Source organism: Aquarana catesbeiana, linkage group LG12 (genome assembly GCF_042186555.1).
Source record: "Aquarana catesbeiana isolate 2022-GZ linkage group LG12, ASM4218655v1, whole genome shotgun sequence".
In the NCBI taxonomy this organism is placed as follows: domain Eukaryota; kingdom Metazoa; phylum Chordata; class Amphibia; order Anura; family Ranidae; genus Aquarana; species Aquarana catesbeiana.
Genome location: NC_133335.1, coordinates 205,655,075 through 205,675,274, shown reverse-complemented (window position 1 = coordinate 205,675,274; position 20,200 = coordinate 205,655,075). Strand labels below are relative to the sequence as shown.

The 20,200-nt window shown below is 41.4% G+C and overlaps 1 protein-coding gene across 1 annotated transcript in view; it reads left to right on the top strand.

The window, feature by feature from the left end:
* The window catches only part of LOC141113448 (bactericidal permeability-increasing protein-like), a 70,816-nt gene that overhangs the window by 33,867 nt on the left and 16,749 nt on the right, over window positions 1-20,200 (top strand). Inside the window, exons 7-10 of the mRNA XM_073606544.1 lie at window positions 2,567-2,658; window positions 7,418-7,594; window positions 12,932-12,991; window positions 15,223-15,390. Of these exons, the coding sequence (XP_073462645.1) occupies window positions 2,567-2,658; window positions 7,418-7,594; window positions 12,932-12,991; window positions 15,223-15,390 (497 nt within the window). The remainder of the gene's footprint in view (window positions 1-2,566; window positions 2,659-7,417; window positions 7,595-12,931; window positions 12,992-15,222; window positions 15,391-20,200) is intronic.

Genomic DNA, 20,200 nt, shown 5'->3' with positions numbered 1-20,200 from the left:
CAGTTATTCGTCTTGCATTCATTGCATGGTGAATTACTCTTGAAATAATGGTGATGTGTCCTAACATTTTTTTTTTTTAAACTCTCAGACCCCAACAGAAAACTCCCACAGTGTGCTGCAGTGATCCAGTCTTGTATTTATGCAGTCAGTATGCTGCAGCTACAGACTGCTATGTGGAGGAATGGAGGGGGCAGATCTTTAATTCATCTGCCCGTCCTTCATTCATAGATCACTTTTCATTCATGGAAACTATAGTACAGTTTTTATGAATGGAGGAGAGGGGTGGAAAGGACAGGCATACTCAGCACTGTTTTATTATCTCCCAAAGCACTGTAAGATTACTACTGTGGGGTTATGGGGGGGCAGAGGACTTCGGATTTTAACTCGCCCACCTAAGCACCAGCACAAAGAACATTTCTCATAAAAAAAAAAATACCTCAACTTAGACTTTAAAGTAAGAATCAGCATCTATTAACACTTGTGGTTTATCATTAGGTCCAGACGCTTGTGTTTATGGTAAAGTTACTTGATTTTCTATTGTGAAATATATTTATGAGGCATTACAGGAAATAAAGTTTTTAGTGGTTTTCGAAAGACAGTTCCTAGAGCCCTAGGAAAAGCCCCAGTAGAGACAAAGACTTACCATATTTTTCGCTCCATAAGACGCACCTAGGTTTTAGAGGAGGAAAACAAGAAAAAAATATTCTGAACCAAATGATGTCCTAAAATATTTACCAGTGCCCATAAAATGCAGCCTGACCATTACCATAAATGCAGACCGACCATTACCATAAATGCAGCCTGACCATTACCATAAATGCAGACTGACCATTACCATAAATGCAGACCGACCATTGCCATAAATGCAGCCTGACCATTACCATAAATGCAGACCGACCATTACCATAAATGCAGCCTGACCATTACCATAAATGCAGCCTGACCATTACAATAAATGCAGACTGACCATTGCCATAAATGCAGCCTGACCATTACCATAAATGCAGACCGACCATTGCCATAAATGCAGACCGACCATTACCATAAATGCAGCCTGACCATTGCCATACATGCAGCCTGACCATTACCATAAATGCAGACTGACCATTACCATAAATGCAGACTGTCCATTGCATATAAATACAGACTGACCTCATGTCATTCTATCCTCATGGTGTCCTAAAATATTTACCAGTGCCCATGAAATGCAGCCTGACCATTGCCATAAATGCAGACCGACCATTGCCATAAATGCAGACTGACCATTACCATAAATGCAGACCGACCATTACCATAAATGCAGACCGACCATTACCATAAATGCAGACCGACCATTACCATAAATGCAGACCGACCATTACCATAAATGCAGACCGACCATTACCATAAATGCAGACCGACCATTACCATAAATGCAGCCTGACCATTACCATAAATGCAGACCGACCATTACCATAAATGCAGACCGACCATTACCATAAATGCAGCCTGACCATTACAATAAATGCAGACTGACCATTGCCATAAATGCAGACTGACCATTACCATAAATGCAGACCGACCATTACCATAAATGCAGCCTGACCATTACCATAAATGCAGCCTGACCATTGCCATACATGCAGCCTGACCATTACCATAAATGCAGCCTGACCATTACCATAAATGCAGACTGTCCATTGCATATAAATACAGACTGACCTCATGTCATTCTATCCTCATGGTGTCCTAAAATATTTACCAGTGCCCATGAAATGCAGCCTGACCATTGCCATAAATGCAGACCGACCATTACCATAAATGCAGACTGACCATTACCATAAATGCAGACCGACCATTACCATAAATGCAGACCGACCATTACCATAAATGCAGACCGACCATTACCATAAATGCAGACCGACCATTGCCATAAATGCAGCCTGACCATTGCCATAAATGCAGCCTGACCATTACCATAAATGCAGACTGACCATTGCACATAAATGCAGACTGACCATTGCACATAAATGCAGACTGACCATTGCACATAAAAATAAAAGCAGCGGCGGGGGGCGGTGCCGGCGGGGGGGGCAGTGCCTAGCATACATTCGCTCCATAAGACGCAGAGACATTTTCCCTAATATTTCTGGGGGGGAAAGTGTGTCTTATGGTGCGGAAAATACGGTAAGTGTAATAGATCAAAGATAGTGGCAGATGAAAAATCCTTTTTTTTTTTTTTTTTAAATAATTATTACAGGTACTTATATAGAGCTGTCAATTTATGCAGCGCTTTAAATATGTATTGTACATTCACATCAGCCAATTAACCTACCAGCATGTCTTTAGAGTGTGGGGGTGGAAACCGGAGTACCCGGAGTAAACCCACACAGGCACAGGGAGAACATGAAACTCTACCTGGGTAGTGCCATGGTTGGTATTCAAACCGACGACCCTAGTGCTGCTATGTGGAAGCGCTAACCATTTTGCTTTTAGGAGTCCGAAGACTTTATTGTTAAACTAGATATTTTTCTTCTGATAATTCTGATGTATCTCATAATTAGATGGAAAACATTTTTGTTTTTAGTTTCAGTAAAACTCGATGATGTGGCAGCTATTGATTACTCACTGACGGGGCATCCAACTGTGACGCCTGGAAATTTGGATGTGCACATGAAGGTACAGTGTTAGTTGACCCTGGTGTTTTTCTAATCCCATCTGAGATTGGCTCATATTTAGCTACAGATGAGCAAATATCTTCCCGGGAACGCTGGACAGATCCCTCCCTGAGATTCCCCTACAGGCTTGAAGTTGAAAGGCTCTTCAACCCATTTCTGCCTCGACTTAGATCTGTTCCCTTGATGCATTGGAATCCTATGGACATGGGGACCCCCAGGGTACCTACTGCACAGAATTACTGCACCTCACCAATCTTAAATCTTAAAGAATTTCTGAATTACAATAGTACCGAATTTAAACGAATCCGAAATAACGGAAAAAAAAAATTGGACAAAATTCGAATTTAAATCAATTTTAATCGTTTTCTGATCAATTTCGAATAGTTTTCAAATTCAAATAGTTTTCCAGTTTCCAAAGAAAATGAAATAGAATAGAAAATAAAGGAATAGAATAGAAAAAAAATAGAATAGAATAGAAAAGAATATAACAGAAAATAAAAGAATAGAATATAATAGAGTAAAACAGAAAAAAATTGAAAACAAAAGAACAGAATAGAATAGAAAAAAGAATAATATAATAAAATAGAAAGAATATAACCATTTTCTGAAATTCAAATGTCAAATAGAATAAATTTGAACACATAGGAAAAGAAAAGAATAGAAAAAAAAATAACTGAATAGAATAGACTATAATATAATAGAAAGGAATAGAATTAAAAAAACAATAGAATAGAATAGAAAGAATGTAACTATTTCCCAAAATTCAAATAGAATCAATTGGAAAATGAATAGAATAGAAAAAAATTGATTACAATAGAATAGAAAATAACAGAATAGTATTGAAAAAAATAACAGAATAGAAAGAATATAACCATCTTCCGAAATTCGAATTTGGAATAGAATACATTTTAATATGAATAGAATAGAATAGCATGGAATAGAATAGAATAGAAAATAAAATAGAATAGAAAAAATAGAATAGAATAGAATAAATACAAAAATAATAGAATTAAAAAAACAATAGAATGGAATAGAAGGAATATAACCATTTCCCAAAATGTAATCACTTCCAGCCCAAGGAGGTCATATGACATCTTTGACTTTCAGTGGGGATATCTGAATGATGGTTGCAGCTGCAGGCATCATTCTGGTATCATCTTTTAGAGCCGGCGATTCTGTGCACCGTAAGAACGGTCATAGTGGCAGTTCTGCTGCTTGATCATTCTTACAGGCGACGGGAGTGGACATCCCCACCTCCCGCCGTCCTCCGGTGCTTCTCCGGGTTCTCCCGTGCCATCGGGGACCCGGAGAAAGAAGCCACCGCTGCTGTATGACGAACATAGAGATTTCCGGTGACCAGATCTTCACCAGTCATCCCCATGACCCTCGGAGGCCCGGGCGCGACGTTATGACATCATGCCCGGGCAGCGGTTGTAAACAAAGCCACGATCGTGGCTGGAAAGCATGGGATCATTCATTTTTTTTTATCTCAGGCTTATAGACCCCACATCTCTCCATAAAGAGGACCTGTCACTCACTATTCCTATTACAAGGAATGTTTACATTCCTTGTAATAGGAATAAAAGTGATAAAAAGAATATTTAATATATATATATATATATATATATATATATATATATATATATATATCGCAAAAGTATTTTTACTGCGCTATCCCAAAAGTGATCATGTGTGTAGGGTTTAACCTTAAATAATGTGAGAAAAAGCTGCAACTAACAATGTGAGACACGCACACTACAAATATCATAAAAAATAAGCTGCGCTATAAATTAATTTGTGAGTATAGAAACAACAAAAAAGCAAAGAAAAAAACATTGAAAAATTGTATGATTAAACATAAATAAGTATATGCAATATAATATCACATCAACATTCAATTTATCACCAGTGATATGTGCAAAAAAAAGAAACAAATTGTGAACATGAAATGTGTAGCAGAATGCAAAAGCTACAGAACAGAGTCCACTTAAATAGGCTGATTTAAAAAGCCCACTTAATAAACAGTCTTCTAGAGGGTGACTTTGTAATCTTCCTGCCAGCAGTGACATGCAACTTTTTATGATATATATATATATAAATTTATTTATTTATTTATTTTAAAGAAAGTGTAAAAATAAAATAATAAAGTAAAATAAACAAGAAAAGAGAAATTTAAAGCTCCCCCGTCCCCGTGTGCTCGCGCACAGAAGCTAACACACACGTAAGTCCCGCCAACATATGTAAACACCATTCAAACCACACATGTGAGGTATTGCCACATCCGTTAGAGCAACAATTCCAGCACTAAACCCCCTCTGTAACTCTAAACTGGTAACCCATAAAAAAAATGTAATGTGTCGCCTATGGAGATTTTTAAGTACCGAAGTTTGGCACCATTCCATGAGTGTGCGCAATTTTAAAACATGACATGTTGGGTATCTATTTACTCGGTTTAACATCATCTTTCACATTATACAAACAAATTGGGCTAACTTTACTGTTTTGTTATTTTTTAATTCATGAAAAAATGTTGCGCAAGTACCGTGTGACATAAAAAGTTGTAACAACCGCCATTTTATTTCCTAGAATGTCTGCTAAAAAATATATATAATGTCTGGGGTTCTGAGTAATTTTCTAGCAAAAAAATGATGATTTTCACATGTAGGAGAGAAGTGCCAGACTAGGCCCGGTATGGAAATGGTTAAATAGAATTCATTCAAATTTGAATAGAATAGAAAAGAATAGATTAGAATCGGAAGATGGTTATATTCTTTCTATTCTATTCTATTCTATTCTATTGTTTTTCCTATACTGTGTTCTGTTATTTTCTATTCTATTCTAATCTATCCTTTTCTATTCTATTCAAATTCAAATTGATTCTATTTAAATAAAATTAAATTCTATTCTGTTTTATTATTTTTTTAAATTCTATTCTTTTTCTATTTGTTTATTCTATTCTATTCTGTTCTTTTATTTTATTTTCTATTCTATTTTGTTCTGTTTTAGTCTATTATATTAAATTTTTTTTATTTTCTGTTATATTATTTTCTATTCTAATCTGTTTTTTTCTATTCTATTAGTTTATTTTTTATTCTATTTTATTCTCTTTGAAAATTGGAAAACTATTTGTATTCGAAAACTTTTTGAATTTGAAAACGTTTCGAATTCAAAAACGTTTTGAATTCGAAAACTATTCGGATCGATATGAATTTGAATTCCGAAAATTCAAATTGATTCGAATACGAATAAACAAAATGAATTTAGAAAATGAATTAAACGTATTAAACAAATTTAACCAAACAAATTTATGTAAGTATCGAATCGAAACGAAACAGATGTTTCCGTTCTGCACATGTAGTAAGTAGTGGAAACAAGTTGGGACTTTAACAAAGCCATGGCCTGGTAAGGTCATGTATTTCCATCCCTGGGGACTTTAAATGAAACCATGGCCTGGTAAGGTCCTGTGTTTCCATCCCTATTCAATTCAAAAGAAGGGGGGCAAGGGGGAAAGGGGATATTGGGACTTTATATGAAGCATGTGGTAGCCAGAGAATAAATTGGTTAATAAAAGGAATCGTATTGATTACATTTACAATAACGAAAAATGCTGGTATCAGTAGTAAGCAAGGTAATTGCAAAGCAGGATAATTGCAAAACAGGGTAATGCCCAAACATAATAATAACATAATTGTCACAAAGTGAATCACAATAAAAATCCAAGGTTCACCAAAACACGAATAGATAAAAACGTAAGCAAATTAATGCCTGCAGGACCAAGGGCCTCTTGCACCTGTTGGGATAGTGGATAATAACTTGAAAGACTAGATATGTTGATAAGAATACGGCATTTTGGTAGCTCTATGCGTTTTGTGGCCTTTGAACCACTCGTCAGCAGCAAAGCATGTGATGGATCTATGGTACAAAAGATCCATCTGCACATGTCTAATTGAGGGAGGGCTGATGTCACTAGGTGCAGTGGATACAAGTTCTGGCCATCCACAGTCCGGCCTGCATAACTCTACCCCCTTTGTTGCTTGTCTCTGCTTGTCTGATGCCCCAGAGGACGTTAATTCTAACGAAACACGTCGGGTGGAGTCCGTGAGGTACTACGCACGCCATTCCTGTATACTGGTCGATCGACTTCTGGGATGTGAATCGACTCTTGTCATGCAAATTGGATGTGGAAAAAATTCTGCATCCAATTTGTATAAGTGTGAACCCAGTCTAATGCCCTGTACACACGGTCGGATTTTCCGATGGAAAATGTGTGATAGGACCTTGTTGTCAGAAACTCCGACCGTGTGTGGGCTCCATCACACATTTTCCATAGGAATTTCCTACACACAAAGTTTGAGAGCTTGCTATAAAATTTTCTGACAACAAAATCCGTTGTCGGAAATTCCGATCGTGTGTACACAAATCCAACGCACAAAGTGCCACGCATGCTCAGAATAAATTAAGAAACAAAAGCTATTGGCTACTGCCCCGTTTATAGTCCCGACGTACGTGTTTTACGTCACCACGTTCAGAACGATCGGATTTTCCGACAACTTTGTGTGACCGTGTGTATGCAAGACAAGTTCGAGCCAACATCCGTCGGAATGTCCGATCAATGTCCGACCGTGTGTACGGGGCATATCTGTTTTTCCAAGATGGGATTTAAATTTACCCTTTGTAAGAAACATATGAGAATGTACAGTAATTGTCTTTTTGCAGGTGTTTTTGTCACTAACAAACTTGTTCAAAATTTATATCCACAGGGTGAAGTTTTTGAAATTGCACACCGTGCCACGTCACCGTTTTCACCACCACCATTGTCTCTACCAGATGACCACAACCTGATGGTCTACTTTGCTGTCTCAGATTACTTATTTAATACAGCTGGGTATGTCTATCAGTCAGTTGGAAAGCTTGTCTTCAATGTGACTGATGACATGGTAAGAAAGCTAACTATAAAAATACTGCATTTATCATTTAATAAAGAGCGGTGATGTTGTGTAATAGGCCAGTAAAGTCAGCAAGAGTATTTTATGCCTGAAAAAACACGTTCTGATATCTGGAAAGTGTATTATTTCATCATACTTTCAGTAATTACTCGGATCATGGAAAAACATCATGATCTTGCAGGTTGCAGTTTGCATATGCCAGGTGCATTTTGCGTTTTTCAATACACGCTTTTGATCCATTGAAGTCTATGGAACCAAAACTGAAAAAAAAAGTCCCTGGCCCTTTCCGTAAAATGCATAGATGTGAACTACCTCCATAGGAAACCATGTTAAATGAACTGTAGTGTGCTTGTGCAAAACTGAAAAGGCACTAAAAAATGCATTGGTGTGAACCAGGCCTAAAAGATTACTCATAGTCATTGTTTAATAATTAAAACAGACAGCCATATTTGTTTGACAAGTTTAAACCACAATAGAAACTTTTTTCTTAATTGTTTTTATGAAGCGAGACAGCATAAAAAAATAAATATGTGTGTGTCACCGGCGCAAAAAAACTTTTGCTTAATTGCCCTTATTAACCCCTGTTAGAGTTGCTGCATTAAAAAAAAAAAACATTCAACGGAATGGACTAAAGATTATGATTATTGTGTGTGAGTGCGCTACTCTTTTACCACACACATTACTTTCCTGATTACTGTGCAATAAAGGAATTAAAAAATTACAAAAAATCTTCCCTCCACGTGTTAAATTCCACTTAACAATACGCTAAGCATAAATCACCAATTTATATATCAACATTGCTGACATGCAAAATATATATATATATAATGACTTTTGTGATATATATTTTGCATGTCAGCAATGTTGATATATAAATTGGTGATTTATGCTTAGCTTATTGTTAAGTGGAATTTAACACATGGAGGGAAGATTTTTTGTAATTTTTTAATTCCTTTATTGCACAGTAATCAGGAAAGTAACGTACAAATATGAGTGGTGTATGGTAAAAGAGTAGAGCACTCACACACAATAATCATAAGCATAAAAAAATAAACTGTGTAATATTGCTCCAAACTAATACAGTAAACCCTTGGATTGTGAGCATAATTCGTTCCAGAAGCATGCTTGTAATCCAAAGCACTTGTATATCAAAACTAATTTCCCCATAAGAAAAAATGGAAACAGATGATTTGTTCCACAACCATTTAGGCCCCTTTCACACTTATACGACTTGTCCCACGATTTTGTACTGCAAAATCGTATGACAAGTCATTCTCCATTATTTTCAATGACTACCATTCATATTGGCACGACTTTAAGTCGTGCCGACTTGAAAGTAGTCCCTGCACTACTTTGGTCCAACTTCTATGCGAGTTGTACTCCATAGACCTCAATGTTAAACCCTGAAGTAGCATGAAAATCGTGCCTGAATAATATAGACGCGATTTCAGTACGACTTTGTAAGCACAAGCCTGGCTCGCTGATCGGGAAAGGAAAACTTTTTTTTCCTTTCGCAATGAGCGACAGGCAGTGCTGACAGCTGTCTGGTATGAATCCTGTGGGGGAACGCCGCGCCAAGTTTTAAATGAAAAAACCGGCATGGGGTCCCCCCCAAAATCCATACCAGACCCTTATCCGAGCACGCAGCCCGGCCGGTCAGGAATGGGGGTGGGGACGAGCGAGCGGCCCCCCCTCCTGGACCGTACCAGGCCGCATGCCCTCAACATGGCGGGTGGGTGCTTTGGGGCATGGGGGGGCGTCCTGCGGCCCCCCCACCCCAAAGCACCTTGTCCCCAAGTTGATGAGGACAAGGGCCTCTTCCCGACAACCCTGGCCATTGGTTGTCGGGGTCTGTGGGTGGGGGGCTTATCGGAATCCAGGAGCCCCCTTTAATAAGGGGGCCCCCAGATCCCGGCCCCCCACCCTATGTGAATGAGTATGGGGTACATGGTACCCCTACCCATTCACCTAGGGAAAAAAGTGTCAATAAAAAACACAGTACACAGGTTTTAAAGTAATTTATTAGGCAGCTCCGGGGTCTTCTTCCGACTTCGGGGGTCCCCTTCCGACTTCGGGGGTCTCTCCGGCGTCTTCTCCCGGTGTCCGCATCTTCTGCTGGCTCCACCGCTATCTTCTGCCGCTCTTTTGGCGGTGACCGGCGGTGACCGGCCGGGCTGCATGCTCGGTTAAGGGTCTGGTATGGATCTTGGGGGGACCCCCACGCCGATTTTTCGGCGTAGGGGGTTCTCCTTACAATCCATACCAGACCTAAGGGCCTGGTATGCCCCTCGGGGGGAACCCACGCCAGTTTTTTTATTTAAAACTTGGCGTGGAGTTCCCCCTTATGATTCATACCAACTACTGAATGTTTTTATTTGTTAATGCCAAAAATGTGGCAAAGTAGTACTGCTCCCAAATCGCAGTAAAATCGCGGCAAATCGCGGCAAAATCGTGGCCGCAAAATCACGGTAAAATCGCGCGACTTTGAAGTCGTATAAGTGTGAAAGGGGCCTTATTCATAAGTCCTTCCGTTTATAGTCCACATAAAAAGATTATAGCAATGTGACCAGGTTGTGTAACCATAAAATGTCCATCTACAAATGGAAGCCTCCACAAGGGGGTTAGAAGCAAAATCCAGCAGGAGTTACAGAGTATAAAATAGAAGAGAGGAGCCTCTAAGTGTAGCAATATGGTTACGTTTAATGAAGGTCCAACATTTAGCAACTCACATGGTTGATGATTAAAAGAGGCACATCTAAGTATGCAGGGATCCGGGGTAAAGCTGTCTGAAATGGTGACCGGGAAGACTACCCTGCAGTCGAGCGATCTGAAATTGAGGCTTGAACCGCTTCTGGAGCGCAGTATGGAAGGGACGCCGCCAGTGGCAGTGCAGAGAATTGTCTATGTGGACATCTTTACCCCAGATGCCTGCATACATAGATGTGCCTGTTTTAATCATAAACATGAGAGTTTCTAAATGTTGTACCTTTATTAACTTGTTCAGATCCGCGCTATAGCCGAATGACGGCTACAGCGCCATCGCTGGATCTGTTTTGCCGGGAGGCCGTCTATTGACATCCTCCCCTTTGCACGCTGGCCACGCCCCCCTAAAGGGGCGCACGCTGTGATCACCCGAGTCAATGAGACTCCAGTGATCACAGATTGGAGTAGGGGGTCGATCCCGACCCCTTACCACGTGATCAGCTGTCAGCCAATGACAGCTGATCACGTGATGTAAACAGAAGATCGTTAATCTTTTTTTTTTCTTCTCACACTGACAAGGTGAGGAGAAAAAAAAGCCGATCACTGGCTTCTGTTGAAGGGACATCGGTCCTGAAGAGGAAGAGGTGAAGCCACCTCATATGTGCCCACCAGTACTGCCTGCAAGTGCCACGAATCAGTGCCCACCAATCAGTGCCCACCAGTACATAAGTGCCAGCAATCAGTGCCACCTATCAATGCCCACGAGTGCCACCTATCATTGCCCACCAGTGGTACTAATCAGTGCCTCATCAGTGCCACCTAGCAGTGCTGCCTATCAGTATCACCTACCAGTGCCGATCAGTGCTCATCACTGCCACCCATCAGTGCCACCTATCAGTGCTGCCTATTAGTGCCCATCAGTGTCGCCTTATCAGTGCCCATCAATGCAGCCTATTGGTGCCCATCAGTGCAGCCTATCAGTGCCCATATAGTGTAGCCTCATTAGCGTACATCAATGAAGGAGAAAAATTACCTGTTTGCAAAATTTATTAACAAAATATAAAACGGTTTTGTACTTTTTAAAAAAAAAAATGGTCTTTTTTAACTTGTTTAACAAAGAATAAAAAACCCAGAGGTGATCAAATACCACCAAAAGAAAGCTCTATTTATGGGAAAAAAAATGATAAAAATTTCATTTGGGTACAGTGTTGTATGACTGCGCAATTGTTATTCAAAGAGTGACAGTGTTAAAAGCTGAAAATTAGTCTGGGCAGGAGGGGGGTTAGGTGCCCAGTAAGCAAGTGGTTAAATGCAACTGTTTTGCTACACTTAGAGGCACCTCTCTTCTTTTTTATACTCAGTTGTGACATGACGCTACTTGTATATTAAGACATCGCTTGTATATCAAGTCAAAATGTATTTAAAAATGTTGCTTGTCTTGCAAAACGCTCTCAAACCAAGGTTTTAGAGTACCTAGCAGTTTCAGCTGCTGCAGCAGTAGCATGCTGAATATCCAGACCATAAAGAAAGCAGTCTGGATTTAAAAAGTCCCATGTCCCCCCTGCATAGTCATGAGGCTGGATTCACACCTATGCATTTTTAGTGCTTTTTGCATTTTGCAGATTTGCACTACAGTCCATTTAACATTGTTTCCTATGGAACATGTTCTGTAGTGCAAATCTGCAAAATGCAAAAAGCACTAAAAGGCTCGATTCACATCTATGCATGTTGCTTTTGAGCGTTTCTGCAGTGTTTTTTGTGGTGCTTGATGCATTTTTGAGCAGCGTTTTCACAGTGTTTTTGTGGCGTTTTTGCCACGTTTTGCGTTTTTTTTTTTTTTTTTTACAGTTTTTTTTTTAGACTGTATACACTCTAAAAAAAACCCAAAGAAACGCAAAACGCTGTAAAAACGCTGTAAAAACGCTATACTTGCGTTTTTGATGCTGGTCCATTGAATTCTATTACATGCAAAATGCTGCATTTTGCATGAAAAAAAGTCCCTGACCCTTTCCAAAAGCGAAGAGGTACAAAAATGCATTGATGTGAACATGTTCCATAGGAACCTATGTTAAAAAATTCCCATGCAATTCTGCAAAATGCAAAATGCATCAAAAAACGCGTTAGTGTGAATGGAGCCTAACTGCTGTGCGCCAATCGACAACAATCATATTCTCTGAGCAGAGCGCTGTGCAGGGGGGTGTAAAGATCAGGACTCTCACATAGGTTGCATTGGTCCATGTATCTAGAATGCTACCAGGGGAGAGCTGCAAAGCATTAGTTGGGAGCATTATTGTATCTATTTAAAAAAAAAAAAGCATGCAATGAATCATTTCTTTTTAAATAACTTCATTTCATAGGTACATCACACAAATAAAGTTTCAGTTAGGTTTAAGCCTCAGCATTGTAAATTAACACAGAATGTTTGCTAAAAATGAGTGGATTACCTTTCATAAAGATAGAGGATAATCATAAACAAAATCTCTTTTTTAAAAAGAAAAGAAAAGGCATCTCAACTTATATTTGTAAGTGCAAGAATAGGCTAAATCAACTTAAAGTGGAATTCCTAGAATTAGATGAATTCTACCCTTGCAGTTGACTCATGGACTATTTCTTCATATACTGTAGGTTCCAAAAGGTTCTCCAATGAGACTGAATACCTCAGCTTTTGGAATATTTATACCACAGGTAAAGTATGATAACCTAATTTGGGGCATAGTAGAATTTTAACTACTTGTGATGGTAACAAAAATGTGTAATTTATTTGGTTACATATTGGGAACCGTTAGTGACCTTTTGTGTTAACTTAAAGCGTGGTTCCGGCCAAAATATGACTTTTAAGATAAAACTACCCCTAGAAAACTCATGCCTTCTGCAATGTAACAAAGGTATGCTGTAAACTATGCCCAGTTTTCTATCTGTGCAGCATTGTTTTCTTATTTTGTGAAGTTTCTGCACAGCGCGGCCATCTCCAGTGTGGGCATCTGAAGCCACAGTGTCCCTCTTCTTGGATTCTGTGCATACTGGATACCCAACATGCACCTGTCGATCTCATGCATGTGCAGTGCAGTGCAATTTTGGTCAGCTTGGCATGGCACAGCCATGCCAAGCTGTCCAAGATTTTCCATAGGTGCCAATGTTAAATGTTACTGGAGCCCTGCAATGCCAAGCTGGCCAAGAATTTCCATAGACGCCATGCTAAGCTGACTAAGATCTTCCAGGAGCCAATGCAAAACGGAAATGACGCACAGTGCCGTGGCCCCCTAGAGGAGGAAGTGAAATTAGATATAGGCATAAATCAGGTAAGTGAACAGAAAAAAAAATAAATAAATTGCCAATTCATTTTAAGGATGCACATTAGTGCTGCATGGTGAGTGAAAAATACGGGTGGAACTCCGCTTTAAGGTTCACAGTTGTGTCTGTTATGCAATTCTACTGATCAGAGCTATGTTGTAACCCTTATGCCCTGTACACACGATAGGATTTTCCGATGGAAAATGTGTGATAGGACCCTGTTGTCGGAAATTCCAACCGTGTGTAGGCTCCATCACACATTTTCCATAGGAATTTCAGACACACAACGTTTGAGAGCTTGCTATAAAATTTTCCGACAACAAAATCCGTTGTCAGAAATTCTGATCGTATGTACACAAATCCGACACACAAAGTGCCACGCATGCTCAGAATAAATTAAGAAACAAAAGCTATTGGCTACTGCCCCGTTTATAGTCCCGATGTATGTGTTTTATGTCAGCACGTTCAGAACGATCGGATTTTCCAACAACTTTGTGTGACCGTGTGTATGCACGACAAAATTTCGAGCCAACATCCATCGGAAAAAATCCATGGATTTTGTTGTCGGAATGTCTGATCAATGTCCGACCGTGTGTACAGGGCATTAGGCCCCTTTCAAATGAGCAGTCATCTGTTTTTCAGGCGGACCTGTTCGGACCCTCCATTTTCCTCTATGGAGCGGCGGAGGTAAACAGACTTGTGTCCATTTACACCCGGCAACCTCAAATCTGATCTGGCAAACCAAACAGAAGAGGATCTGTTCCCACTCATCTGGCCGGATCAGGGCAGTCGGGTGTAAACGAACAGCTGGTCCATTTACATCCAATTGCAAATAGAGCAGAAGGGGCTGTGTTCGTGTCTACTCTGCATAAGCGGAATCAGCTCAGCAGAGGATCATTGGACAGAGTGAAAGGGGCATTATAGTCTATTCTCCTGCAACTAATCGTAAAGTGGGTTGCAGTATTATTCCAAAGGCACATGCCCCACTCAACTGTGCTGCTCCCTAGTGGCATGAACAGCCTTGTCTCTCTGCTTAGTACCTTCTTCAAATTTAGACAGGAGGCATGGTGTTAAAGTAGAACTATGGTCTCCCACTAACATTTATTTTAAAGTGTATCTGCACTTAATTGTCTCTTGGTCCCCCTGCAAAGTTCCACAGATACCTGTTGATCTTGCCAGTGCAAGTCCAGCTGATGTAGATTCATTTGATGGTGTGTCAACAATGCTGCACTGCTCCTGAGCTCAGAGCAGAGTTGTCACTCTTATGTAGGCTGTGCCTGCTTGCACCGTGGAAGGAAAAACATGTTGCAGGGCATGTGGCTATCAACATTGTCAATGATTCACAAACCTGTAGCTTGTCATTTACTACCTGATCATACCTAGTCCTGCCCTTTACCAGACAGGAAGTGATGGAATCTCTCCAGCATCTGACAGCAGTGAAACCTAACAGGAGCTCTAAAATAAAGTTTTGGCACTTTAAACCAACTGCAGTTTCTTTTATCTCTCAGGGTCTCCATTTCTGAAATCTCTGCGTTTTCTTGCATAATTATACTAAAAAAGACTATGTAAACTGACTTTCTGTCACACTCATAAAAATCATTGTTATGTTTTGTTTTTTTTTCCAGTTGGAAAAGATGTACCCAGATATGCTTATGAAGCTAGTAATTACCTCACACTCTGCTCCATCTCTGAATATCAACCCAGGAAATGTGAGCATGGCACCATTGGTGGACATCCAGGCCTATGCAATACTTCCAAACTCATCCCTGGCTCCTCTCTTCCTTTTAAACCTGGTCAGTAATCTCCTTTATGAAAGGTCATTCATGTTAAGGTCATGTTGAATTGTTTTTCCCTGCACCATCCATAGTCTTGAATATAGTGGTTTTTTTTTTCTGTCTTTGTCCTCTACTTCCTGCTGTGTCTTTAGCACTGGAAGTGAAGGGAAATCTCTAAAAAATCACAATTTAGGGCCCATTCACACCATTTATTTGCAATAACATGCATGCTACTCTGCATGTTACCGCAGAGCAGCAACACACATTCAAAGCATTGGTATGTCGCAATGTTGATCACTTTGAGTGGCACCCTACACCTGCCAATGGTCATGCATTGCAGTGCAACTCAACAATGCACTGAAAAACCCTGCAGTGTTTTGCCAACAATTAGGGCATATGCACGCTGGTCGGAAGGTGCATTGGGTTTTCATCCAGAATGAATCACACCACATTACACCAGCACACTTAAAATGCATTGCTGAACATTATGGTAAAGAGTGTGGTAAGGTTGAGGCAGTTTCCTCTACCTTTAGTATGAGCAACGGGACCCGTCAGAGATGCCCCCTTTCACCTCTGATCTTTGTACTAGTTCTGAAACCTCTACTTTGTCATATCAGGGTTAACCCAGACACAAGGGGCATACAAAGTGGGAGCACCCACCATAAAGTTGCGGCTTATTGGTTTTTGTAACTAATCCCGAACTTACTATCCCTAACCTGCTAAAACCCTTATAACATATGCGGCCATTTCCAATTATACAATAAATGTGCAAAAATCGGAAGGTGATAGTTGTGAACCTACTCCCTGACAGGCTCCAGAACAAAAGACACAACTTCCCATTCACGTGGGCCAACCATAAGCTCAAATACCTGGGTATTTACTTTACCCCATCGATATCCAATATATTTAAGAAAAATTTTCATTCGTGGTTGACGAAGACTAAGGGAGAAATTAAGCGCTGGCACCAACTATCTTTTACTTGGTTTAGGAGGAACTGCATGCTGAAAATGACTGTTCTCCCGAGACTGTTATACCTGCTGCAGACACTTCCAGTTTTGCTCCCATGCACTTTTCTTTTCTCTTATCGCCTCTTATCCCTCCCGAAGATGTATGGTGGCATTGGATTTCCAGATCCCACTAAATATTACTATGCTGTCCACCAGACAAGAACTCTTTACTGGATTAAGCAGAGAGAGAAGGGCTGGGTAGGGCTAGAAAAGGATTTGTCCCTGGTGCCACTGAAAACCCTTCCGTGGCAAAATGCATTGTTCCCACAAGCGTCAAGTCTAATCCCATGATTGGAACCACGCTCCTGATCCTAAATAAAGCTGGGTACCTCTATAGATCATCCTCCTCCTCCACTTTTACTTCTTTATCCCCAGTTATCAAGGCACTAGATTTCACCCCAGGTTTGACGGATCCTAAATTCAAAGCTTTTCTTCATACTAACCAATTTACAGTCCACCATTTCACCTGGGGAATACACAGGAGCTCTATAAGGGACATCGGGAATATGGTGTCTCTCTTTCTAGACCACTAGAGTGCTTTTAGGGTTCGCCATTATTTGACATCCTCTTCAGGTGGAGGAGTCCCAAGAGGCCTGATCACTTTTGAGAATAACTGTCTAGATCTGTCCCCTTTACATCATGCCCTCTCCAAAACTTACTCTATCCTTACTCTATCCTGTAGAAAGCTACGTGTCAACCTCTATACGAAAATGGGAACGGGACATAGATTTGACATTCACTGATAAACAGTGAGACCGTATCCTGTACTTTGCTCATCACTCCTCTTTAGCTAGTAGGCTTCAAGAATTGGGATATAAAGTTCTGATGTAATGGTGCAGGGTACCTACCCATATGCACAGGATCTACCCTGCAGTCTCACTGATGTTTTAGAGTTGCCAACAAGATAATGGTGACATTCTACATATTTTCTGGACGTGTCCTTGCATCCACCCCTTCTGGGACTCAATTCAAGATAAGGTCTTCAAGTTGACTGATATACACTTAGAGAACAGGCCAGAAACGTGGCCTATTTCACTTAACTCTGCTCTTGTGATGTAGATACAAAAGATCTCTTTTGATACATATACTGAATGCAGCAAAAATCTGCATCCCTCAAAAATGTAAATACTCAGATCTCCCAAAGGTGGGCCAGTGGATCACTGTTTTAAACAAAATTGTCAAAATGGAAGGTTTTTTTGGCAGCTATGAGACAGAAGGAGGAGTAGCACAGCGAAACATGTTATTATTGGCATGATTTCCAATATTCCAGCAATTATAACACCCATGTGTCCTCTGTGCTTCCTTAGATAATTCTACTAGAAGAGGAGCGTAAATAGAGATGCTGGAGTAAATTGTGTGGGTCATGACGTGATGGCCTGGCCCCTGGTGTCCCAGCTGTATTAATACTTCCATTTTTCCCTCCACCTCCCTTTTTTCTTTCTGCCTCTCTCCTGTTTTTTCTACTGACTAAGGTTTACACATACAGAATATTGTAGGACACGCTACTTGATGTGTGCTAGTTAGCAAATAGCCTGCTAATAATTTGAGGCACTATTGCAGTGCTACTGACTTATGTTCTTAGTTGGTTTTTCTTTCTTTTAAGTTCTACCTTGGAAAATACTAAGTACGCAACCCGCTGAGATGTAAAATCCCCTTTGGCACCAATGTTCAATGTGGCTGTAAATTAGTCTCAGAGATCAACAGAAAAAATAGTAATGATGAATCTCCTCAATGGTGAATGGGACCACAGACAGCAGACCATAGAGGACTTATTTACACCAGATGCAGTTGAACACGTTTTAAATGCAATATGAATGCATATGCAAGAAAAATTCATGTATTTCAATGAGCTTAGTTTACACAGTTATGGTTCTTTCATATCTGCAGCGTGCTTTGTGTATAAATAAAGTCTAAAAAATGCACTACGAAAGTGATGCAAATGCACTGCAAATGAGCCGCAAATGCATGTAAGGCCTCATTCACTGTGGACTGCAGGTGCAATCCACTTGCTCAGCAGGAGATTGTCCGCTGGCCCTCGTTGAGCAGGCGGATGACAGGCCATGCATAAGCGGAGCGGGCATGGACACCGGTCACTCTCCTCTATTGGCGGCCAGATGTAAACGGTCCACCTGTCGGTTTACACATGACTGCCATCTAATCCGGTCCACTGGACGCAGGCCCGGATTTACTCCCTTTGCCGCCCCAAGGCCGGGTCCTTCAATGCCGCCCCCCCCCCCCCCCACACACACACACACACCACCATTCTCATCCTTTATCGATGACTGGTACAATAGATCAATTAAAAACATATCTCCACACATGAGAACACTGAAAATAACTGGCTTTAAATGTATAGACTAAAAATACTTCAGGGTAAGCACGCGAGGAATAAGGATTTTTTCGCTGGCAATTTTTCAGGGCAATGGCTGGCGTTAGTGCTTCAATCATCCCCAGCACCATGGTTGGTATGGTGTCAGGATGATTGAAACGCATTATTTCTATTATTACATTGTAATATAAAATGAAATAGTTCAACTCACCATAATGCAGAATCATTGGGAGCCCTGAGCGTGTCACTTGCCACCATCGCTTGTCACTTGCCATGCTGCCTGCCACCAGAAGGGGATGTCACTTGCTATGCTGCCTGCCACCAGAAGGGGATGTCACTTGCCACGCTGCCTGCCACCAGAAGGGGATGTCACTTGCCACGCTGCCTGCCACCAGATGGGGATGTCACTTGCCACGCTGCCTGCCACCAGAAGGGGATGTCACTTGCCATGCTGCCTGCCACCAGAAGGGGATGTCACTTGCCACGCTGCCTGCCACCAGATGGGGATGTCACTTGCCACGCTGCCTGCCACCAGATGGGGATGTCACTTGCCACGCTGCCTGCCACCAGATGGGGATGTCACTTGCCACGCTGCCTGCCACCAGATGGGGATGTCACTTGCCACGCTGCCTGCCACCAGATGGGGATGTCACTTGCCATGCTGCCTGCCACCAGATGGAGGAGGGCAGAACAGCGGTGCGGGCAATGAGAGATGTCATCTCTCTCCCCCGCCGCCGCACCGCTGACATTACTTGTCTCCGCCGCGGCCCACAGGTTGGAGACCTACTCTTGATTTTTTCAAAAATGGCGCCAGGCGGTGCGATCACGCTACTGCGCATGCGCCACCCGGACTAGCGCAAACGAGCTTTTCCGAGCCCGGCCGGCTTCGGAACGGCGCATGCGCAGTTGCGTGGTCGGCTCGCGGCCATATTTTCTCCAGGCACCGGTGCCCCTAATAGAATTTAATGGGCAGCCTGAAAGGGGGGGCAGCCGCAAAGGCCTGGCCTCGGTGGCCTTGTAGCAAATCCGGCCCTGACTGGACGGAAGGGGAATGGACCCCCATCAGTCTCTTTTTGGTGGATCGGATTGGACTGGATTTAGGTGGGTGGAGGTTCCGATCAGATTCCCTGAAAAGCCAGGAAAAAGCGGCTGTAAAAATGTGCTTTTAGTAGCTTTTTGCATTGGCGTTAATGCGTGTTTAGCCTCGCTAACTTTTAGCAGCGTTTTTCTGCCTCTATTCAAAATCAATGGTTCCCTATGAGAGCCCATCGATTTGAATAGTAGAAGTCACATCCAAATCGGATCATGATTGTGGTGTGACTTGTGCTCTGAGGATCTTGAAGAGGAACCCCTCGCCAAAATGAAAAAAAAAAAACAGCGTGGGGTCCCTCCACCCAGGGCCATACCAGACCGAATATGGAACTTGAGGGGGAACCCACGCAGTTTGTTTTTTAAATTCCATGCCAGACTGAAGGGTCTTGGGGGGGGGACC